The sequence below is a fragment of the Pelobates fuscus genome, chromosome 2 (assembly GCF_036172605.1).
Source record: "Pelobates fuscus isolate aPelFus1 chromosome 2, aPelFus1.pri, whole genome shotgun sequence".
NCBI classification, from domain to species: domain Eukaryota; kingdom Metazoa; phylum Chordata; class Amphibia; order Anura; family Pelobatidae; genus Pelobates; species Pelobates fuscus.
The window spans coordinates 217885260-217911286 of NC_086318.1; the positions used below are offsets into that span (position 1 = coordinate 217885260).

At 41.9% G+C, this 26027-nt stretch overlaps 1 protein-coding gene across 1 annotated transcript in view; it reads left to right on the forward strand.

The window, feature by feature from the left end:
- The first annotated feature begins 10240 nt into the window (after window positions 1-10240).
- Window positions 10241-26027, forward strand: part of HDDC2 (HD domain containing 2) — a 55239-nt gene continuing 39452 nt past the window's right edge. Inside the window, exons 1-4 of the mRNA XM_063443180.1 lie at window positions 10241-10349; window positions 14398-14519; window positions 15827-15929; window positions 20689-20757. Of these exons, the coding sequence (XP_063299250.1) occupies window positions 10275-10349; window positions 14398-14519; window positions 15827-15929; window positions 20689-20757 (369 nt within the window). The 5' untranslated portion in view covers window positions 10241-10274. The remainder of the gene's footprint in view (window positions 10350-14397; window positions 14520-15826; window positions 15930-20688; window positions 20758-26027) is intronic.

A 26027-nucleotide genomic window follows, 5' to 3' on the forward strand; every position in this document is an offset into this window, starting at 1 on the left:
ACCATACCGTATGAACTTATCCAGATAGGATTGGATGTTCTTCTTAGCCTTCTGCGGAATGTGATATTGTCTTAGGCTCACTGGATAAACCCCATGTTTCAGTTCAATTTTTATTGGTGGAATATTGCGGGCCAGTCCTGGTGGGTTGTTCTCTGCCCAAACTCCTGGTATGTTAAACAATGTCTCATCACTCCTAGGGTTTTGGCTAGTCAACACTGTATAAAGTCGCCACTCTTCTTCCTTTGGTACGGATAAAGTCATAATACCTGAAGGTCCATTAAACTTTAAAGATGTTGTTCCATTTGGTAGGAACGTAATCTGCGCTTGTAATTTTGATAGCATATCACGTCCCAGCAATTGGACTGGACATTCAGGCATATAAAGGAATTGGTGTTTTACTACGTGGCCTCCCAATGTACAGAGTCGACTTTTAAGAACCGGTTTTTCAGCACTTCTTCCAGTTGCTCCTATCACAGTAATAGTCCTTCCAGATGGAGGAGCAACTAGATTAGTCACCACTGAATGTTCAGCACCAGTGTCGATCATGAACGCACTCCTTTTCCCCCCTATTGATACATCGACCATAGGCTCCGCTCGACCAAGGGGGATGGAGCCCGGTCGGTATCAATAGTCCTCCATGACAGTGTCAGCCAATCCTACAAAGTCCCTACCTTCTCTATCGCGGGACCTTTGCGCTGCTGGAATATACCTGTCTTCCCTAACACTTCCTCTGTTCCCATTACTCCCTCTATAACCATTACTCCCTCCGGGGCCTCCTCTACCTCTCGCTCTACCTCTAAAGTTTCCGTAGCCTGCCCTGGGTTGGTCTCTCTCGTACTGCTCTCTTTGCGGACATTCGTTCCTCCAATGCCCTTCTTCCTTGCAATACGCACACTGATCCCTACTCAAAGGCTCCCTACTCCATCTATTATTGCCTCTATCTGGGCCCCGTTTATCTACGCCTGCGATCGCTACCGCTAGCATATCAGCCTTTTTACGCATCTTGCGCTCTTCCTCTTTCTTACTTTCTGTATCCCTGTTCATATAGACCTTATTTGCTACCTCCATTAGTTGGGTGATGGACATACCTGCAAACCCTTCTAACTTTTGTAGCTTGCGCTTAATATCTCCGTATGCTTGGCTGACAAAGGCGGAGTTAACCATTCGGGAATTGTCTGCGTCTTCCGGATTAAAGGGGGTATACAAGCGGTACGCCTCCAATAATCGGTCATAAAAGACACTGGGCGCTTCATCGCTTTTCTGGATCACCTCAACTGTCTTCGACATGTTAATGGCTTTCTTTCCTCCGGCTTTCATGCCAGCAATTATAGCGTCTCTATAGGCTCTGAGTTGAACCATATCAGCACCATTTACGTTCCAATCGGGATCGGTGTTGGGATAGTGTGTCGCGGCCCATGCTGCTGGATTGGCTTGGTTCAAAGCACGGGCTCTATCCTCTAATGCTTTAATGGCTGCTTGATTTATTCTTGTCCTTTCCTCATTGTTAAATAAAGTCATTAGTAACTGCTGGCAATCAGCCCATGTCGGATTATGTGTCTGTACTATTGAGGTGAACAGATCAGTCATAGCTTGTGGTTTCTCAGTATACGAGGAATTATGGGTCTTCCAGTTTAAAAGATCGGTTGTAGTGAAGGGAACATATACGAAGACAGGGTCAGCTTGTGCCATTTGACCTGCGGCATTAATATAGGCTGACCCGGGATTCAGACGAAGAGGCATCTGATAGTGTCTCAATTGTTGGGCACCAGTCAACTGTCGGGTTTGGATGGGGCTACGTAGAGAGGCGTCAGTCATGGGTTCCGGTCGGGGAGAGATAGGGTATGGGGATGTGGGAGGTCGGTTTTGGGAAAAGGTCGTAAATAAAACACTTCGAGCCGAGCTAGATGAAGCTTGACCGGAAGTCTGAAGTGGCGCCAAATCAGGATATTCGTTTCTAATGGGGGTGGGTTCTGGTTCCGGAAGGGGAGATTTAGTACGAGGGGGGGTGGATCCTGTACTGGAGGAGGAAGCGGAAGTGGATGAGGGTAATGAGGGGAGGGGTGCAGGACTTCCTGCGTTTGCGTCACTTCTTCTTAACGGAAAGTAAGGGGGCGGCAAAGGGATCTCGGACTCAGGGGGCGTGTCCAAAATGGGCCTAACACCAGTCCTAGTGGACGAGCAAGTCCTAGCTACCATGAGGCGACACTGCTCCTCGTGGCATGTCTGGAGCCATTTTGGCGAGTCATTTACGGCCTGTCTCCAACAGTCAATATAAGGAAACTGGCCGTAAAGTTCAGGCCTACCCGATACAGCCACGTGTAAGCGCTGTACCAGAGTTGGATCCAAACTGCCACGTGGCGGCCATGCCGCAACCAAAGTAGGCCACTCCCTAGTGCACAAAGTGACCAAACGTACAGGAGACATCTTTACCCCAAAATCACAAACTTTGAATCCCTTTTTAAAATTCTTAACCATACATCCTAAGGGATCCGGAATCGTTGACTGCGACGCACCCATATTTAACAGTGGAACGTCGTCGACAACGATTACTATACACGCGTACTATTCAACAGTCACACCCGTTTCCTCTGGCAACAGCACCACGTGGTACGGTTACCAAGTGAAACGTACACAATAACAATAAACACTCAGGGAATTCCCGTACACACACAGCTGTTACACCAGTCACTATATAATCAATATTATGCCCTTTGGCGTAACTATACAGTCACCCACGCTATAATTCTCTATATACGAATTACCCGTCTATAACACACCCCAGTAACATCGTCTTTTACAAATAGCGGTTACAGTACGGTTAGCATAGGTCAAAGCACAAGTTAAGGTCACAATACAATTATTAGTGGTTATGGTGTTAAACATGCAATGGACGACAATGATTAGTACTTATTATACAATGTCAGTAAATATACAGGGTTATGGTACCGTGCACTATAATACAGCAACACACTATTAACACTCTCGCTAGACGGCTGAGCTCGCGCTATCTAACAAGATATACACTTTACTAAAACAATCGTTAACACATTTACAATTCCCAACTAAACTATTGGCCAGTACCTTGAATGGACTACCTAAAACTATATACACCCGTTTTGGTTAGCCACACTGCCCAATCACCACATATATAGCGAGCTAGAGAACCGAATTTACACAGGCGCCTCTTAGTCGCACTATCAAAAGTCTAGTGGGTTCCAAATTTACACGCCTTCCCACTTAGCCCAGATAGGATGAGAACTAGCGAACCGAATTTACACAGGCGCCGCTTAGTCTCCCGGTCCCTCCGACCTAGCGAACGTAATATACACCCTAGAACGCTAGTCTAGACAAGACACCGGTGTCCGGCTAGGGCTATCTTACACCAGGACCCCGCCTGACTAACCAAATCAAACGGTCTGACTAAAGAGCGTTCGATCGAGCGGTGCGCCTTCGCTCCTTCCCTCCGACAGAGGGGGCAGATACAGATTCAAAAACCCCTTTGGGCCTACCGCACAATCGGTATACCCCTAGCGGGTCCTGCCGTCTAAAACAGCAGTTATCTTACCTCCTCGTTCCTGAACCTGAGTTCACACTCATCGACGGGGACACCCCAGCACTTCTCACGTAGAGGCCGATGATCTCCTGGACAACAGACCAGTGGCGCCGAGACGAAGGGAGGTCCACGCAGAAGTTCAGGGGTGCAGCCGTAGAGAACGTGGGCAAAGATAGACCGTCTCACGCCTCTGCCTCTCAGCTACCGTTGAACGATGAGCTTCCCGGCCAATGCACCAAATGATACCGGAGAAACTGACGGAAGCCAAGCACAGAGAGATGGACACAGGTTTCTTCAGGAAGGAAGAGATTCTTTATTGGATCACCGATCGGGACTCAGAGGGACTAGCGTCACCAAAATACAGCAAAGTCTGAGTACTGAATACATAGAGTACATTCCTTATATAGCACTGTAGCTCCTCCCACAATTAACTACACCCACACATACCCTTAACCTATTTAATAAATAGAGTCTAAACTCATCCATCCGGTCTAACCACGTGGCTCATCTGATACAAAGGAGAGGGACGCGTAATTCCAGTTCTTACATTCCTGCACCTGGTCAGTACAGTGATAACAGTATCTTAGCTACGTGTAATTAACTAACTGATACTACAAACACATATACATACATATGCCTTGTGGCAATCTTAGCCTGCTAAACTTGTATTTTACTGGAATTACATCACATTAGCACAGGAATGAAAATTACCCTCATGGTGGTGCCTCTTGCTTAGGTGTTGCAGCCTCTGGGGCCTTTAAAAAAAAAGGTGTGTATTTGTAATGACAGATCATGTGACACTTAGATTGCACACATTTCACTAATTATGTGACTTCTGAAGGTAATTGGTTGCACCGGAGCTTTTTATGGGCTTCATAACAAAGGGGATGAATACATACACACATGCCAATTTTCTGTTTTCTATTTCTAAAAAGTAGTTTTATGTATATATTTTTCTCATTTCACTTCACCAACTTAGACTATTGTGTTCTGATCCATCATATAAAATTCAGATTAACCCCTTAAGGACGCAGCTTCAAAAACTGGACTTACCCTTAAGGACACAAGCATTTTTTGCTGTGTGTGTTCAACCTGTTTGCATTTTTCTTATTTATTACACCAACACATGTTATATATCGTTTTTTTTAAAGGACAAAAAGGGCTTTAATCTGATGTGACATATACATATATAAATTCTTATTTATTATTAAAAAAATCCAAAAAAATGAAATAAATTGTTTTTTTTCACAGTTTAGGCAATAATAACGTGTGTATAATAAGTGCAGCTTAAGGAAAGTAATTTTACAAATATTCAATTAGTTGTTCTGATTTTCAGAGTACATAATATGTCTAGGATTTCAGCTTATTTTGAAAGTTACAGGTCACAAAATACAAGGAGTAAAAACTTTTTTTAATGTGGAGCAATTTTAGAATTTGGCATGTTTGTCTTGTAAGCTTAATAGCCATCACAGAAAGCAAAATTGCTGCACAAAAGTATATATTTATATAAAGCACACATCACAGGCTATTTACCAAAGGGTATTCTGACACTTTTTACGTAGCCATTTCGCTGCCAATCTCTGCTAAATCGTGTAGTAAAATTGTGTTTTTTTCAGATTTCTAACATACACACATAAAACAAGGATTTTTAATGTGTATTTCATAAAGTTGATATATACTACTGCTGTAGAAAACCCCATATTGTTTTCAGCCATATCAACAGAGTAAAATGATACCCCCAATCTATGTCCTTGCCACTATACTGTGAAGTTATAGTGCCATAAAAGAGACCTGACCATTTCAGTTTTCACAGTGATAATTTTGATAGATGAATTTGATGGAGCAAGTCTCATTTTGGGGCATTGTAGCAGTTTAACTGTTGAATTTATCCCTCAATGACCTACCATTGGTGAAAGTAGACACTACAGTGTATCTCATATGGTATATATTGTGCCTTAGCGTGATGCCATTTTTTCACCAGTTTATGTCAAACTTTGTGGTAAAATATTTTTTTTTGCATTTTTTACATACACATTACATTTTTTGGGGTCATTTTTCAAGTCTGGTATGTGCCACTGTGATCAAAACCCCATAATTATGCTCAGCAAACTCTTCTGAATAAAACAATACCCCCAATGTATGTCTTTGACACTATCCTGTGAAGCTACAGTGCCTTAAACGAGTCCTGACCATTACAGTTTTTACAATTAGAATTTTGATAAATGGATTTGGTGTGTCTATATCACATTTTAGGTCATTGTAGCAGTTTGACAGTTAAAATTACTCCATAAATGCATACCATTTGTGAAAGTAGACACCACGTGCTATGTCATATGGTATATTTTGACCTTTATTATACAGTTATGTTAGCACCAATTACTTTCAAATGTTATCATATTGTTTTATTTTTGCATTTTTATACACACATGTTGTATTTTAGTAGTTAATTTCGGAAACTTGATATATGTTACTGTAAATTAAATCACGAAATTATTCTCAGCTATATTTCCTGAGTACAAAATTACCCCCTTTGTACACCTTAGCCAGGTTTTTGTGAAAAAATACAGGGCTAAAATCATACCCGGCCCATTACAGTTTTTTTTAAATGGCAAATTGACGAATGGTCATTATTTCATTTTGGGGCATTTTAGTCGCTCATATATTTAAATAACGCCACCAATGCATACCATTTACAAAAGTGGACAACTTGGGGACCCTCATATAAAATATTAGAAGCTTTATTGAAGTGACATTTTGTTACCATTTTGTTTCAAAGTTTGTGGTATTCATTTTTATTTTAACATTTTTACATACACATAGTATTTCTGATGATTATTTTTTAAATATCCTGTTTCCCACTGTCATAAAATTATCTTAGCTGTACTCAGCAACATCTTCTCAGTACAAATATACCCCATATGCATATCTTTGGAAAGTAGCGATCTTAATATTAATCTAAATCTCTAATCCCAAACCAAGCCCTAATTCTAAACCAAATCCTAATCCCAAATCTAACCCTCAATCTAATAATAAAGCATTACCACAATCCTAACCCATAACGTAATCCCACGTGTAACCTTAATTATAACCTTAAACCTAATCTCAATCCTACCTTTAGCAATAGTGTTAACATGATTCCCCCTGCTGGTGTCAGCCGAGGAATTCCATTGCTATATTCAGCAAGGGATGCCCGTGCTGACCCTAATCCTAATCTGAACCATAATCGGAATCCTAATCTGAAACATAATCCCAATACTACAATTAATTATAAACCTAATCTCAAACATAAACTTAATAATAAACCCAGTAATAAACCTGATAATAAATCTAGTATTTATGCTAAACCGAATAATAATCCTTAATTGTAATCCTTAATTTAATCTTAATCCCAAAGGTTTCCCTCTACTAATATCAGTGCTGATATTAGTAAAGGGATTTTAAACTAAAACACAGTGGTATGTTGCTGCCATCTACTGGCTATTTTCAGTATTGCAGTCTCCCATCTCTTACATTGAAGACATTATTCCCAATGCAATGCAATCTGTGCTGGGCAACTAAAAATGCCCAGCACTGATCAGAATGGCATTTGGGCATAGAGGGTGATCCTCCAGGGTTTGTTCAGACCCTGGGGGTCTCCCAAGCACCACATCACTTGAGAGAATGACTGTAGCTGAGCTTGATCGCTCAGCTGCAGTGTTCTTTGTGGATTTAAATGGCTACATGCAGTGCTAACTTTCAGCACTGCATGCAGCTCATCAAAAAGTCTGGGGCCACTAAAAATGGCCCCAACTGACAGAGGGGACCCCCAGGTTTCTAATGATACCTGGGTTTCCTAGTGTGAGCAAGGATTTAACCCTGCTCACACTACATTGCTGTCTATGGGGATTTAAATCCCCATTAAAAGAGCTGCTTGCCGACCTCACTTTGAGCTCTGCATGCAGCTCATCAAAAAACCTGGGGCCACTAAAAATGGCCCCAGCTGACAGAGGGGACACCCAGGTTTCTAATGATACCTGGGTTTCCTAGTGTGAGCAGGGATTTAACCCTGCTCACACTGCATTGTGCTCTATGGAGATTTAAATCCCCATTTAAACAGCTGCATGCTGATCTCACTTTGAGCTCTGCATGCAGCTCATCAAAAAACCTGGGGCCACTAAAAATGGCCCCAACTGACAGAGGGAACCCCCAGGTTTCTAATGATACCTGGGTTTCCTAGTGTGAGCAGGGATTTAACCCTGCTCACACTACATTGCTGTCTATGGGGATTTAAATCCCCATTTAAACAGCTGCATGCTGATCTCACTTTGAGCTCTGCATGCAGCTCATCAAAATACCTGGGGCCACTAAAAATGGCCCCAGCTGACAGAGGGGACACCCAGGTTTCTAATGATACCTGGGTTTCCTAGTGTGAGCAGGGATTTAACCCTGCTCACACTGCATTGTGCTCTATGGAGATTTAAATCCCCATTTAAACAGCTGCATGCTGATCTCACTTTGAGCTCTGCATGCAGCTCATCAAAAAACCTGGGGCCACTAAAAATGGCCCCAACTGACAGAGGGAACCCCCAGGTTTCTAATGATACCTGGGTTTCCTAGTGTGAGCAGGGATTTAACCCTGCTCACACTACATTGCTGTCTATGGGGATTTAAATCCCCATTTAAACAGCTGCATGCTGATCTCACTTTGAGCTCTGCATGCAGCTCATCAAAATACCTGGGGCCACTAAAAATGGCCCCAGCTGACAGAGGGGACACCCAGGTTTCTAATGATACCTGGGTTTCCTAGTGTGAGCAGGGATTTAACCCTGCTCACACTGCATTGTGCTCTATGGGGATTTAAATCCCCATTTAAACAGCTGCATGCCGATCTCATTTTGAGCTCTGCATGCAGCTCATCAAAAAACCTGGGGCCACTAAAAATGGCCCCAACTGACAGAAGGGACCTCCAGGTTTCTAATGATACCTGGTTTTCCTGGTGTGAGCAGGGATTTAACCCTGCTTACACCACAATCTAGATATAGGCATTTAAATGCCTATTTAAGCAGATACATGCCGCGCTGACTTCCAGCACTGCATGTAACTCATCAAAAAGGCTGGGGTCACTAAAAATGTCCCCAGCTGATAGAGGGGAGCCCCAGGTTTCCATTGATACGTGGAACTCCCTTGTGTTAGCAGGGATTTAACCCTGATCACACCAAATTGTAATAGTGGGGATTTAAATCCCCATTTAAATGCTTGTTTGCAGCGCTCACTTTGAGCTCTGCAAACAGAGCATCAGTCAGTCTGGGGACACTAATTCTGGCCCCAGGTGAGAGAGGGGAGCCCCAGGAATCAAATGATACCTGGGGCTCATAGTTACCAGCAAGGTAATAGACCCTGCTGGAAAAATACTGCATGACGGAAATGTTCCGTCATGCGTCCTTAAGGGTAGGACCAGCATGACGGAAAATTTCCGTCATGCGTCCTTAAGGGGTTAATAAAACATTGAACTTAAGGCTGTAATGTAACAAAATAGGTAAACAGTTAAGGGGGGTGAATACTTTTGCAAGGCACTGTAATTTGTGAAATGATGTCCACCTGTGTGCAATATAAGTGTCACATGATCTGTCATTACATATACACACCTTTTTCCAAAGGCCCCAGAGGCTGCAACACCTAAGCAAGAGGCACCACTAACCAAACACTGCCATGAAGACCAAGGAACTCTCCAAACAAGTAAGGGACAATGTTGTTGAGAAGTACAAGTCAGGGTTAGGTTATATGCTATGCCGTCCATGTGATCGTGAGGTCCTCGCGATCACATGGCCCAGGGGGGCCGAAATGGATCTCCCTGGGCTGCCAGTTGAGTCCCCACACCGTGATCGCCGGCGACGAGGTAAGTAGAAAGGACGGCAGGGACGTGCTATGCCGTCCCCCGGCGTTTAGAACCGGGTCCCCAAGGATGGCATAGCACGCCCGCCGTCTTTAGGGGTTAAGTTTGTCATAGCAAGGTTGATGCAATGAACATATTTGCTACACCCAAGTAAAATAAAGGCTTTTATGTTAGTTCCTTTTGGAACTGTGTATTTTTTTATTTTATTTTTTTGGTATCCCAGTAACAGAGTCTTTGGACCTCTTGGCTGGCTGCACAACGGTTATAGCCTTGGGATAAATCAAGAGAGCTAGGCATGAGAGCCACAAGTGCCTTGGTAAAGGCAATAGCAATCATTGTTAGCAGAGCTGCAGAGGAATATGTAGCGGGAGCGCTTAGTGATAGGAATACATCTCTGTATTTCTAAAGCTAGTGTCCCTTTAATACCCCCTCCTCCTTTGTGTGTCTCATATTTCAAAACAAGGTATTAAACATTACAGGATACCTAATATAACACAGTATGAGGCTCAGCTGTAATGTCACTTTAAATTAAAGTCAGTCATGGCAGGCCATTCGCTTTCTATGGAGGCTTAGTTTTCACAGGGAAGAAAAGCCAAAGGGCAGCCATCTCTATTATGATAACTGTCCCTTTACATGTCAGTAAAAATCCCTATGGGAAATCCAAATCAAGCCCCACAATGCAACGGGCCAATGCCATAACCGGATTCAAAAACCAATCAAACGTTACTCATCTCAGCCAATCACCACGCGTCTTTCAGAGAGAGTTTTGTGAAACCCCCTCCGATAGGCCAGGACGGCTGTGGAAGGGTGGGGTTAGACGCTCTGTCCTTCTTCCGATCCTCCTCCATTATGGCTGCTGCCGGCAGTGGTTGTAATGCAGGGAAGAGCTTGTTGCAGTTTATGAAGTTTATAGGGCAGCTAAAGGTAACGCGATCCTCTGCGACCCAGCTAATACACCATATCAGTCCGGGTCCACCGGCGAGGGAGGAACGAGAGAGAGAGAGAGAGAGAGAGAGAGAGAGAGAGAGAGAGAGAGAGAGAGAGTTACTGAGATAACTGGCTCTCCCTGTGTGTGAGTCACAGGGCTCAGTAGTAACCTCTGTCTCCAGTGCAGAGGAATAGAGCTCTATAATAATAATAATAATTAATGATATTAATAATGATATTAATAGTGATAATAACTGGCATTTTATATAATAAACCGGCTCAACCTGTGTCTTAACCTGTCAGGTGGATACCCACCATTAATAATCACATTAATACACACACTGTGTGATAGCCAGGTATTTGTTGTTGTATTATTCACTGTGATTTTAACCCCATTGTGTTACCCATCCCTCCTCCATGCTCACAGAGAAGCTCTCAGTCTGTGCTGAGTTTACAACTGACTGAACACAAACTGAAGCCAAGTTGGAGAGTTTTGAGATAGAGAGATATATATATATATATATATATATATATATATATATAATTTTTTTTTTATATAAAGTCTCTAGCTCAGAACAATGTCAGCCATAGAGTGCATGCCTAGTGATACAATGGGGATATTTTGCTTGTTATGCATAGGAGTTAATAAAGACAACTGTCACCTCTCATTTTTTTTTTTTTAAAGAAAAAATTATTTTTTTTTAAATGTATATTTTGAAAAAGATAAAAGGCCGTCCCTTCCTTTAGTGTATGACAGGATCCATTTGCATACACCTTAGGGCAGACAGGTGAGAATTCAAAGTGAATTTCAAATTTAGGGTTAGAATAGCTGAAAAGGTAAACACTCAGTGAGCTTTGTTTTCAGCTCAGCTTCTCTGACCTTAAATGTGAAATTCCCTCTAAATTCTCACTCTGGTGAATAATCCTGTTGGTCTCTATGAGCTGCCCTGCATCTGTGCACGGAGTGAAGCAAGGAAGAAAATGGATACTAACTGTCAGTTTTCACACACGGTCTGACCCAAGGTGTATGTATATCGCTTAACGATCCTGTCATGTAATAAAAGTAGGGATGAGTTTTATTTTTTATTATATTTACTTTCAAAACTTAAAGAGTTTAACAAAATACTTTTGAGGTGACAGTTTTCCTTTAAAGGGTTACTCCAACCAGCAAAACCAATGCAGCCCCCTGTAGTGGTTATGCTAGGAGTACCAAGGTGCCATTCCCTTGTACTAGGGCAAGCCATTTTACAGCTCACGCGTGGTTTATTCCGTGTGTGCAGCGTTTCATGACAAAACACTGCACACATAGACTCCAGGCAACATGACCACTTCGAATAGGTGAAGTGGTTGTGATGTCAGGAATAACCCTTTAATTATTCAGAGGCTCGAAGTTTGGCAAAATGTTACTTGAATAAAAAAAAAATATTATTGTTATCATTTATATAGCACCAACCTTTCTGCAGAGCGTTACAATTATACAATGCTAATATATAACTTTAAGTAACTGATAAAAAAATATATGTTAAAGGAACACTCCAAGCTTGGGGTAGTGATTATGGTGCAAGAGGTTCCCTCATTGTAAGTAGCTAAATAAGGTGTCAGTGTACATAATTAAACCGTTTTTGGTACGGTTTGATTATTTTTGTTTTGTTTTATCCTGGGGTCCACCAGGCACTGCAACACACTCCCCGCCTTTATAACTAATGATGGATAGCCAGAAGCTCTTAAGAAGGAGTTTCTGTTAGCTTTCCTGAGCTAATCCCACTGGCTAAGGGCACTGTAACATATATTATATCCCCTCATCTGCCAGTCTAGCCATGGCTGCCACTCTTCCCTGGTAGAGTTCATCACTTATGAGGGTCTCAGCAAATCCAATGCTTCTCCATAGAAAAGCATTGTTGAGCTAGTGGCATGAGTGGCTATTGCCACACTGTATAAATTTTCATATTCTAAATAGACATGCATTGACTCATTGCATCTCAATAGGAAGCATTTGGTGGCTTCATGCTGAGCCAAACATTGGTTTTGCAAAGATTTCAGGACCACAAAAGGAAGGGCCTCTAGTGGCTTTCTAAGTGACAGCCACTACAGGATGGCTTTCGGCTGCAATGTGAACACTGCCTATGCCATCATACAGTGCAGGACAGGACTTTAACACGTGTTGATGGCATAGAATGCCATGCATTAAAAGTACCAGCAGGGATAAATCCCTGCTTGTACCCAGCAGCCCCAGGTATTTAATATTTGAGGGAATCAGATTGACAGATGACAGATGAACTGTGTGCAGCACTGCATTTATGCTCAGCCACTGTGATTCTGCTACCCGAGAGAGGGAGACGTACAGGGTCAGGGCTTCCTGTACAAAACACACTCTCAGTGGGCTGCTGTGATAAAAAAAAAATGCCAGGGCCGAATTATTTTCCCAGTCCGGCCCTGTGTACAGGGCCGCCATCAGGGGGTGACAACCATAACGGTTGTCACGGGCCTGGGGGTCCGGCCGCCCAGGCCCCTCAGGTGGCCCACACACTTAGGGCCACCCGATGGGTATATATCTTCAGCGGCCCGGTCAGCGATGTGGTCGTGGTATAGCGCGACCGGGCCCCTTTAAAAAAAAAAAAAAGCAGCCGCAAGTGCTGCTGGGAGGAAGTGGTCACTTCCTCCCAGCTCACTCCCCGCGGGAGGAGCGCGCGCGCCAGTGAAGACGGAGAGCTGTGCTGACTCCCAGTCACATCAGCCCCAGCCACCCTCCTGCAAAGAAAAGAGACAGGAGGGTGGCTGGAAAATGAGCTGTCTGTATGCATGTATGTCTATATATGTATGTCTATGTATGTATGTATGTATGCATGTATGTCTATGGATGTATTTCTGTATGTCATTATATATGTATGAATGTATGTCTGCATATCATTATGAATGTATGGATGTCTGTATGCATGTCTGTCTGTCTGTGTATGGATGTCTATGTATGTATGTCTGGATGCATGTATGTCTGTATGTATGTATGCATGCATGTATGTCTATGTATTTCTGTATGTCATTATATATGTATGTCAGTATGAATGTATGTCTGCATATTATTATGAACGGATGGATGGATGTATGTCTGTATGCCATTATGACTGTATGTGTGTATGGATGTCAGTGTCTGTCAGTATGTCTGTATGGATGTATGTCGGTGTCTGTATGGATGTTAGTATGTGTCTGTCTGTCACTATGTATGCCTATGTGTGTGTCAGTTTGTATGCGTGTATGTCTGTTTTAGTATGTGTGTCTGTTAGTATGTATCTGTCTCCTTTTGTATCAGTGTGTGTGTTTGTGTCTGTGTGTGTATTCCTGTGGGCGGTATTTGGAGGCGGACCCCATGGGGCCCAGACCCTGAGCTGAGTTAGGGGCCCCAAAATTTCTGGTGGCAGCCCTGCCTGTGTATATGTATGAGGAATGGAAAAAAAATATTTTGTGACTTATATATACATAAAAATACTTTCCTTCAAAGTTCCTGTTATTTCTGCTAATGCACTGCAAGCAGAAACAGCCCTCCAAGATCAGAAAGAGAATCTATTAATCAGGACACTCTTATTCCTTTTTACAATCAGGAGAACTAACCGGGAGTAAAATTGTTGATAACTTCAAAGGTTAGTCAATTTGAATTGCTGAAGGGTGTTTTTAATTTCAGAAAGTTATGGGAGTGAGGAAGATAAGTAGCATTTATAATAGATTTTAGTGAGGCAGTGCCGTTATTGAGGTGCGAGTTGCATTAAAGCGTGAAGTGTGTCAGCGAGTGCCTTAGTTGCATCTTGCATTAGATGAGGTAGAATATGAGCAGTGTTTTTAACTTGTTACTCCAAGCACCATGGTTTCAGGTTTTTTTGTATATGGTTATGTTGCAAGGAACCTGTATGTGCATTTTAAGACTGTCCCTGTCTTTATGTAATTGTAAGGTATTGGAAGCCAAATAATTATGTTTCCTTTGCATAAAGTTGTTTTAATGTTTTCCTTCGGTCATTGGTCGCCACCTTGTCATTTATTTGCATTGTTTATTTGACAGAGAGTCCCAAGGACAGGATGGGTGTACCGCAAAGTGGAGAAACCAGAAAGTGTATCAGATCATATGTACCGGATGGCTGTGATGGCTATGCTAACAGAAGACCAAAAACTTAATAAGGACAGGTAACTATATTTATTGAATTTCCTCTCTTTGTATTTATGACACATATAGATAAATGTGCAAAACAAAATCAATTGTAAAGCATTTTTGTTCTTGGTGTTTCTGCTAATGTGCTACAAGAAGAACCAGAAGTAAGATCTAATTGAAAATGAAATTATTTTTTCCCATGTTGGCAATGTGATTCACAGCCAGGGGCCATCTGTGGCTATGACTGCATAATCAGAAGCAAAAGTAATTTAACTCCTAAATGGCAGAGAATTGAGCAGTGAGACTGCAGGGGCCATGATCTATATACCAAAACTGCTTCATTAAGTTATTTTGGTGCTTATAGTGTCTTTTTGAGCCTGATATTCTTAAAGCCCAGGGCGGCCGGCTACAACGCTCACTCAGCCGGCTGCCTCCATAAAGCCCAGGGCGGACGGCTACAACGCTCACTGAGCTGGCCGCCTACATGCTCCCGCAGGTGGACAGCTGGCTCCATTATTTGCCAAGACGCCCGTTTTAGATAAAAAGTTGACAAATCCCAGGCGCCAGGGCAAGCTTCTTAATCGCCATGGCGAACTGGCGTCTGGGATTTGTCAAGCCGTGTAACTAATTTATCAAATATTTCTGCTTTTTCATTGTGTAATGCCATATAACACCTGTACATCACTATGTGCTCTTTGTTTTTTATGTTTTAGCACCTAGCTGTATCCCTTTCTTTATATTATCCTTCATTTAAAGCAGGCCTGCACAACCTGCAGCCCCCCAAATGATTTGAACTACAACTCCCACTATCCCCTGGCTATCTCTTTCATTTAAATAATCATGGGCATTGGCCCATGGGGGGGGGGGTGTCTGAGTCTGTTAGAAGTTGTAGTCTAGCAGAGGTAAGAAAGTTGTTGCACTTACTTTGGTGAGACAAATTCCACATAGAGTGACTTGCTCCTCTCTTCCTCCCTTTTCCTTCCTTCTCTTCCCTGCACAAAACTAATATTGCCTGCCACAAAGAGTATTCCACCTGGCTGACTGATATCCCAGGGAGGAAGCTCTACAGATAAAATAAAAATTAATTTTAATTTCTGGAATGACACATTTTTAAAAGGAAAGGCTTCAGGGTGTGGGTCTCTGCACCATAATTACATCAGTAAGTTGAAATGGTTATAGTGCTTATAGTGATATTATAGTGATATTTTAAGACACCTTACAGTAATAATAATACAGGTATAAGTGAATAAACCTAACTATAACCAACAATAAGAAATGTAAGGTATAAAGGAATGCAGCCAGTTACCCAGGTTTGTTGTGACAGATTTTCTTTTTCCATCAGATGTATACGACTTGCTCTAGTGCATGACATGGCAGAGTGCATTGTGGGTGATATAGCTCCTGCTGACAACATCTCTAAGGAAGAGAAGCACAGGCAAGAAAAGGTGGGTGTTGTGTGCGTTGCACAAAGTGTAGTAATGATTTCTGCTTGAACATAATGTTTTTTATCCCTACTCTTTTGCATTTTAACAATATTCTGAAGTTTATTGTAAAAACTTATTTTTTTCTCTGGAAATGACTTAAAGGAGTACTTCACATCCATAGACCACTTCAACTTGCTGAATTGCTATATGGATGTGGAGTATCCCTTTAATATCCTCATTTATAAAAGTGCCAATTTCATTGTGAAATTAGCACTTTTATATCTGAAAATAGAAACGCCTCCACTGAGCTAACGGAAGTAGCAGACACGTTCTAATAGAGCGTGCCTGCCTTACTATATTGGCTGCAAGAACTGCCTGGGTGCAATCGATGGGGGACGGGCAGGAGGGAAGTTCTCCCCTCCTGCCTGTCAGTTCTTGCACGGTCTGTCCCCCTCCCTTCCCTGTGTCAAAGCCCCCCCCCCCCTCCTGTGCCTGCTGACCTTGTTGTTGCCCATCCGTAGGTAGAGGAACTTTAGTTTCTTCTACCCGGACAGAACACTTCCTGTCAGTCTGGATAGAGGAAACTAAAGATACTTTACCCACAGATCAGCAGCTTTGCCACAGGGAGAAGGGGGAGGGAGGTTTTGCCACAGGGAGAGTATGGGAAGGAGGCTTTGACATACAGAGAGAGAGAGAGAGAGGGCTTTGACGCAGGAAGGGTAGGGGAAAGGACTTTGACGCAGGAAGGGGAGGGGAAAGTGCTTTGACTCAGGGAGGTGAGGGAGGATGAGACACATGGTGGGTCTGCAGGGAGGAGAGACACCTGAAATAGAATAGAATATATTTACACACACATTACTCTTTTATGTAGAAATTACAAACAAATTCCTTGATGTTATATGGCATTACACAATGAAAAAGCAGAAATATATGGTAAATTAGTTACAGGGCTCGACAAATCCAAGGCCCCGGTTCGCCATGGCGATTAAAAAGCTTGCCCTGACGCCTGGGATTTGTCAGCTTTTTATCTAAAACGGCCGTCTGGGAAAATAACAGAGCCAGCTGTCCACCCGTGGGAGCATGTAGGCGGCCGGCTCAGTGAGCGTTGTATCCGGCAGCCCTGCGCTTTATGGAGGCAGCAGGCTGAGTGAGTGTTGTAGCCGACCGCCCTGGGCTGTATGGAGATGGCTGGCTTAGTGAGCATTGTAGCCGGCCGCCCTGGGCTTTATGGGGGCGGCTGGCTTAGTGAGCGTTTTAAACTGCCACCTCCATAAAGTCCAAAGCGGCCGGTTACAACGCCCTGGGCTTTATGGAGGCTGCCGGCTGAGTGGAGCATCAAGGCAGTTGGCTGGGGCAGGGTACGAGGGAGCAGTGATCTTCCCGCAGCTGTTCTCTGCTCCCTCACGCAGTTTAATGATGCTGGGAGAGGGAATATGACGTCATTCTGGCCCTGGCATCAAAGGGAGTTGAGAGTAGCTGCATGGTAGATTACTGCTCCCTCTCACACAGGAAGAGAGCAGCCCCACTGGACCCCAGGGAAAGTCCACTCAGCTCTCCCAAAGGTAGGGAGGCTGGGTGGATTAAAATACAAAAATTAAATGTGTGAGTGTTTGAGAAAGTGTGTGTGTGTGTGTGTCTGTCAGAGAGTGTGTCTGTTTAGGTACTTGCCCCCCTCCGATCACGTGATTTGGTGTTTTTACTCACCTTTTTTCCCCACGCTGTGCAGGTTTTGTCGTGGCTTTTCCTGCCTCCATTGCCAAGTTCATCAATGTTTATGATCTCAGCTAAGCCAATGCTTTACATTAGAAAAGCGTTGGGAGGATATTGTGCATGTTCTGTATGGTTAACATTCAGCGCTTCCATGCAGAGCACTGACACAGGACTATCTAGTGGCCGTCTGAGTGACAGCCACTAGATGTCTTAGTAGGCAGCAATGTAAACACTGCTTTTTCTCTGAAAATGCAGCATTTACATTGAAAAGACTACATGGACAGGCTATAGGCACCATAACACACTACATTAAGCTGCAGTGGTTCTGGTGACTATAGTGTCCCTTTAAAAAAAAAAAAACTGGCTCCTAGATTCCAAAACAAATTTGTCAAGCCCTGAATTAGTAAATTAGTTCATATCTCCTATGTAGTAATGATTTGAGGTGTAGTGAGAACAGGTAATTTTGGACAGTGGTTGTTGCAGTATATGCAGTTAGACACATTAGAAAAGGTGTGCAAAAAGATCCAGGCACTCCAATGCTTAAGGGCACGTTTAAGTCCTGCGTACCCAATCGGCTTATGGATTGAGTGCAATTACTGTTACTTGCCATTAGAACAGGTGGTCATCTCCCAAGATAATACAACTATTTGATGGAGAGATGTTTTTTTTGGGGGGGTTTAATTTATGGTTTTATATTTGGGCAGTGTATGATTCATGGATATAGAAAGCTAGTCCTCTGATAACATTAATGGTAAAAAGAAAGTGGCAGAGTTTATCAAATAAAATTTGAAGTACAGTCGAGCTTAAAGAGATACTCCATTTAGGACAGTTGTGTTTAACTTTTTATGTCAGGGATGCCAATTAGTTGCTTGACATTAACTTATTTACTCATCCTTCAAAAACACAATTGGCTTAGGGACCAATTCATCTCATATAAGTTAAAGGATTACTCCAACTATTTTTAATTTTTATTCAAAACTTACCTGAAATCCATCACCAGGGAGAAGCTCCTGATGCTCTTCTCCACACCCCGTTGCAACGTCACAGGCTTCCCCACGTGGTCAGGTCAAATGCGTCTCGAACAGAAACATTGATTGGACCATTCTCACAAGTTTTGAGCACATGCACACGCTTGGAGCCAGTGATTGGAGAAAGTGGAAGTGAACAGGCATGGCTGGACTGCTATTTAAAAATAAAATAAACATAATACATCTTTACAACGAAGGAAGGCTGGGATGAACTGCAAGGAGGGAGGAAGGGGGAGCTAGCAGAGAACCTTGCAGGCAGAGAACCTGACGGCAGATGTATTTTATACACCGCCCTTGCATGAGACAAATTAGTGCCTCAATTGTCTCAACTATTTCTTTGATAGTGTTGGAATATCAAAGAAATTTCAACACACTCAATAAGACTTTCTTATGCAGTTTATATTACAGGGTTCCTTTATCCACTAGGTATGAGTGCTGTTACCATAAACAACTTATTGTGAGCAGTAGCCTGTGATCTTATGAATATGATCGTCTGTTCCTACAGTGGTACAACTACTGATTATTGTATTTATTCTTGTGACTATAATCATTTCCTTTAGGCTTTTTGCAGTAAACACTGTCTTTTCAGAGAAAAGGCATTATTTACATTACAGCCTAGAGACACCTCCACTGGCTACTCCTCAGATGACTACTAGAGGTGTTTCCTGGGGCACCTACTCAGTGTGCAGCACTGACATTGAGTGTCTCCACCCTCTGCATGGAGACACTGAACTTTTCTCATTTATTCAATGAGGAGATGTTGCTTGGCCAGGGCTGTGTTTGACGTGTGCTGGCTTTGCCTCCTTGACAGTCTCAGCTAATCCAATGCTATCCTATGTAAAAGTATTGTGATTGGCTCAGAACACTACTTCTGATTATGTCAGCCAAGCAGGCAGATCAGGGGCAGAGGCCGCAGCAGCAGACTAAAATAAAGGTTAGATTTTGCTATATTTAGAGGAACATGGTGGTTTTAATACTATAGAGTCAGAAATACACGTTTGTGTTCCTGACCCTATTTAGCTTAGACTTGATGATTACTGAAATTCAAAACATTAATAAATAAAATATTGAAAGAAATAACAAAACGGGTGAAACACCAAAATTAGTTTAACTTGGGTAATAACCTAGATTCCTTGGGTCATAGTATTTGATTCAGGAAATCTGGATCTCTTTATTCTGTTAAATACAAAAGAATTAGCAATACGGGGTGAGACACGGTACCAAAAAACATCCAACAACCTCTGGAGTCTCCTAATACGTTATGTTTCCTTACGGCACTTGCTTATAGATCTATAGAACCAATTGTCTATAAGTAAGTGACATAAGGGCACAATGTTTTTTGGAATCTCTACATGTTTTTTTTTTGGTTTGTTTGTTTGGTTTTTTTGTATTGCCCCCACTGCCTTGTTTTTGTATTTAGAAAAATAAGAAGATAAAGATTTCTGGATCATACACTGTGTCCTGCAGTCGCTTTGAGAAATCCACCAATTTTGGTTTATTCTTAACATGTTACAATTACAAATACTGGTTGATGTAGTGATTGCCCAGATTATGTAACATAAATGTAATGGCAGTATACCTAGAGTTGTGGAAGGGGTTTTGTCCGGCCTATATCTACCCCCTTCCCAGCTATGTCCTGGCATTCTGCCGAACATAGAAAACCCCACCCACCCTGTCCTACAATTATCTTTTTCAGTAGATGGGCCCTTTTTTCAGCTGTGAGTGGGAAGAGCCTTCCTACTTCAAGAGTCTGGTTTGGAAAATACTCCCTGAGCAGAATCCAAGCTGTTGTTGCCAAGGCTAATTCTGATACATTCAGAGAAGTTGCTGTTTGAGGGGGTCATAAATTTAATTTGTGTGGTATTACATTTTGTTATTTTTGGTCGCTTTTCTTACATTTCTTAAAACCCTCTTGGGGAAATAAAAGTTGTAGGGTGTTTGAAAGAAAAAAAAATATGGGCATCTTCCCGTTTGACATTGTAAAAACACAAAGCAAAAAGAAATTGCAGAAGAATAAAGTAACTTTATCATTACTTGTTTAGGAAGCCATGAAGCATTTGACTCAGCTGTTACCAGAGGAAATGAAGAAGGAGGTGTATGAACTGTGGGAGGTAGGTGTTAGACTTACTATCGTGTGCATGTTTTTTTTCTTCTGTGTTCTAGTGTAATCCTTGTGTTTCAAAAGGATGAATACGTTTCAGTAAATACAAAACATTGAAGAATGAAATAAAATAATAAAGTGCATAAAAGGGGAAACCACTACAGTGTGACCTCACACAAAGAAATGAGAGAAATACGTACAAAAGTGTAGAGGATCCCAATGTGTATGAGTGACCCCACATCTCAAATCGTGAAAGCCACAAATAAATAAATGGGATGTAAGGTAATACGACTTTATAAATATGAAAGGATAGCTATAGAAAAATGTATAGAAAACTATAATGTAATACCGTATTTAAAATAAGAAGAAATGGGAGAGAGAGAACTTAAAAGAAGTACAGAAATGTCACACGTCTCCCCACCTTGGATGAATGTTTCACCGTATAGCAAAAATTAACTATGATACATTGCCTTCGTAGAATAAGTAATGCTACAATACAACCAGAACTAAAAAGAAAAAAAGTAAATATTGTTTGTAGCATTATCAGGTTGTATAAAACCATGAATAATATGTTACGGGACACACTGAACACCAAAACTACTTCATCTTAGCCACTTAATGACCTACGATAGAATTATCTTTCATGGATGTCCTTACCTTAAGAAGCCATGGCAGAATAATTCCATCATGCGGCATATTACCAGCTGGGACTGTTTCCCTGCTGTTAACAAGGAAACCCCAGGTTAAGGAGATATAGCTTTGCACAGTTAGTGATTTTTTATTGCAGTAGCACACATCTTTACAGAATAAACTACAATGTGCATGTAAAAAAACCCACAAAAAAAATATGCCATAAATTAACATGGATGTACAATAAGTACAAAATATACCATATGACATACCCTGTGCTGTCTACTTTTACAGATGACATGCGTTTCCCAAAATGTGGATTATAAAGTCCAGCACTGACTGCTAACTGAGTAAGCTATCACAGCGAAACTCGTTTTAGAGATTTTTTCACAAGCTGGACTTTATATTAAGTGAGCGTTATTGTTTTTATATTTGTATTTGATGTTATATAAACTTAATATCTGTAGCACTGTTGCCAGCACTTTATTACAACAAGGATCAAGATATACACCTGGGGAAGTGTCACAACACAAATTGACACTAGATGCGTAACCTTAGAACCAAGGACTTATAGGCTCTAAATAAGGTGAACGTCCATATTTTATTGTATCCATATTAGATATAATACTTGTCAGGCATGCTTTCTTATTGTGGTATTCCTGTGTTTTTTTCTGGACACGTCTCCAGATAGAAGACAGGTGAGGTGCTATCTGGAAAGGCACAACTATGCATTAAGTGAGCCTATATTTTGTGGTCCATTACATGTGTGTGTGTTTACACCCCACTATTCACATTTACCAAGGATTGTTACCATCTGCATTTGTTGTTCTCTCTGTTTTATATATTTTATATGCTTCTGTTTTAACTTTGCTATTGTACAGCATACTGTAAGGGGGTAAGATACTTCTTTCCACACAGCACTCCATTTTGTATTATAAGTCTTGCACTTGTAATAAATAATGTTATTTATGATTATTTTGGTTAAGGAAAGTACCTTACACAAGTGTGTTTTTTTTTTTTTTTTTTCTTGTGCTGCTTGTCTTTAATGTTTTTCGCACACTTAATATTTTCTTGTCACAGATTGTGGGTTTATTGTTTTATTCATAAGAGTTTCCCGAGCATAATTTGGAGTGTTTGATCATAGTGGCACATCAGATTTGCTAAATGGCCAGCAAAAATGTAGTGTCTATGTAAAAGATGCATACAAATTTTTACCACAAACTTTGACACAAACTGTTGAAAAATGGAAGCATGTTCAGTCACAATAAAAACTGTATGAGATATACTGGGTGTCTACTTCAAAAATGGTAGGCCTTTCTGGGGTAATTTTAACACTCAAACTGCTGTAATGCCCCAAAAAGAGACATCAAATTTCCAACTGCAAACACTGAAATGGCCTGGTGTCTGATATACCACTGTTGCTTCACAAGATAGTTGTACTCTGAATATGTAGCTGACTGAACACAATATGGAGTTTTGAAAGGAGTAGCACACATCTGTTTTATGAAACACACATTAAAAAAGGTATGTGTTTAAAATCAGAAAAAAAAGTTTTTACTAAAATGTTTAGCAGAGATTGGCAGTTTAAAGGACCACTATAGGCACCCAGACCACTTCAGGTCACTGAAGTGGTCTAGGTGCCAGGACCACCTAGTTTTAACCCTGCAGCTGAAAACATAGCAGTTTCAGGGAAACTGCTATGTTTTACTGAGGGTTAATCCACCCTCTAGTGGCTGTCTCACTGATAGCTGCTAGAGGCGCTTCCACGATTCTCACTGTGAAAATCACAGTGAGAAGATGCTGGACGTCCATAGGAAAACATTGAGTAATGCTTTCATATGGGCTGTTTGAAAGCGCGCGCGGCTTTTGCTGTGCATGTGCATTCGGTTCTGACGTCGGCAGGAGGAGAGTTCCCCAGCACAGAGGGAGCGCGGCGATAGAGAAAGGTAAGTGGATGAAGGGGTTTTAACCCATTCAGCCCAGCAGGAAAGGGGCCTTGAGGTTGGGGGGGACCTAATGACCCTATAGTGCCAGGAAAACTAGTTTGTTTTCCTGGCACTATAGTGCTCCTTTAATGGCCATGCAAAAAAATAAAATTACCTTCAATAAATAGCTTGTGATGTCTGTTTTATACACTGTGTGCAGAATTATTAGGCAAATTAGTATTTTGACCACATCATCCTCTTTATGCATGTTGTCTTACTCCAAGCTGTATAGGCTCGAAAGCCTACTACCAATTAAGCATATTAGGTGATGTGCATCTCTGTAATGAGAAGGGGTGTGGTCTAATGACATCAACACCCTATATCAGGTGTGCATAATTATTAGGCAACTTCCTTTCCTTTGGCAGAATGGGTCAAAAGAAGGACTTGACAGGCTCAGAAAAGTAAAAAATAGTGAGATATCTTGCAGAGGGATGCAGCACTCTTAAAATAGCAAAGCTTCTGAAGTGTGATCATCGAACAATCAAGCGTTTCATTCAAAATAGTCAACAGGGTCGCAAGAAGCGTGTGGAGAAACCAAGGCGCAAAATAACTGCCCATGAACTGAGAAAAGTCAAGCGTGCAGCTGCCAAGATGCCACTTGCCACCAGTTTGGCCATATTTCAGAGCTGCAACATCACTGGAGTGCCCAAAAGCACAAGGTGTGCAATACTCAGAGACATGGCCAAGGTAAGAAAGGCTGAAAGACGACCACCACTGAACAAGACACACAAGCTGAAACATCAAGACTGGGCCAAGAAATATCTCAAGACTGAAGGTTTTATGGACTGATGAAATGAGAGTGAGTCTTGATGGGCCAGATGGATGGGCCCGTGGCTGCATTGGTAAAGGGCAGAGAGCTCCAGTCCGACTCAGACGCCAGCAAGGTGGAGGTGGAGTACTGGTTTGGGCTGGTATCATCAAAGATGATGGAGTCAAGCTCAACTCCCAGTCCTACTGCCAGTTTCTGGAAGACACCTTCTTCAAGCAGTGGTACAGGAAGAAGTCTGCATCCTTCAAGAAAAACATGATTTTCATGCAGGACAATGCTCCATCACACGCGTCCAAGTACTCCACAGCGTGGCTGGCAAGAAAGGGTATAAAAGAAGAAAATCTAATGACATGGCCTCCTTGTTCACCTGATCTGAACCCCATTGAGAACCTGTGGTCCATCATCAAATGTGAGATTTACAAGGAGGGAAAACAGTACACCTCTCTGAACAGTGTCTGGGAGGCTGTGGTTGCTGCTGCACGCAATGTTGATGGTGAACAGATCAAAACACTGACAGAATCCATGGATGGCAGGCTTTTGAGTGTCCTTGCAAAGAAAGGTGGCTATATTGGTCACTGATTTATTTTTGTTATGTTTTTGAATGTCAGAAATGTATATTTGTGAATGTTGAGATGTTATATTGGTTTCACTGGTAAAAATAAATAATTGAAATGGGTATATATTTGTTTTTTGTTAAGTTGCCTAATAATTATGCACAGTAATAGTCACCTGCACACACAGATATCCCCCTAAAATAGCTATAACTAAAAACAAACTAAAAACTACTTCCAAAAATATTCAGCTTTGATATTAATGAGTTTTTTGGGTTCATTGAGAACATGGTTGTTGTTCAATAATAAAATTAATCCTCAAAAATACAACTTGCCTAATAATTCTGCACTCCCTGTATTTATATAACAGTCTTGTTTTCTTTGATGGCAAATAATGGGATACCTATCTATGAGTGCCTTGATGTCTTTTCTTTCTATTGGATTTATTACTGGTGTGACAGTCATCGGTGTACTTACACCCTTTATTTAAACCATTAATATAGTAAGAAGCTTAAGATAAACATACCAAAGTCTATATTCATCTCACATTTATATTTGTTTTACTCTTAGTAGTTTGTGACCTATAAAGGTAATTCAGACAGCTGGGAGGATGCACTTCATCATAGTTTTTTTTCTGCAGCATGAAACCTAAGGCAGTGTTTCTAAAGAGAAACATTAAAGGGACACTGTACGCACCCAGACCACTTCAGCCCATTGAAGTGGTTCGGGTGCCAACTACCATCACCCTTAACCCTACAAGTGTAATTATTGCAGTTTTTTTATAAACTGCAATAATTACCTTGCAAGGTTAAGTCCTCCCCTAGTAGCTGTCCACTAGAGGCACTTCTGGATCCTTAGATTACTTTTGGTCGTCTAAACAACGCTGGATGTCCTCACGCTATGCATGAGGACCTCCAGCGTCGCCTGAATCCCCATAGGAAAGCATTGAATAATGCTTTCCTTTGGGGAGGTGTAATGCGCGCAGCCATTGCCGCACATGCGCATTAGGTCTCCCCCGTCGGCGGGGGAGGAGCATGGGCGGAGCCTGACCCAGCGCCGAGGGACATTGGTGCTGGATTCAGGTAAGTGACTGGAGGAAGCAGGGGTGGCACTCCAGGATTCTACAGCGCCAGGAAAATGGGTTTGTTTTCCTGGCACTAGAGAATCCCTTTAAATTCAATGTTCTACTATGAGAAGCAAGCACCATGCCTCCTAGTTCATTTTATCAACTGGGAGATCATCAGTATCTATATTATCTCCGAGTACGCAGAGCAGAGCTGCGGTGAAACAGTCCATATTATATTATTATATGGTCCTAAGGAGAACGCCCCACTGAGCATCCACA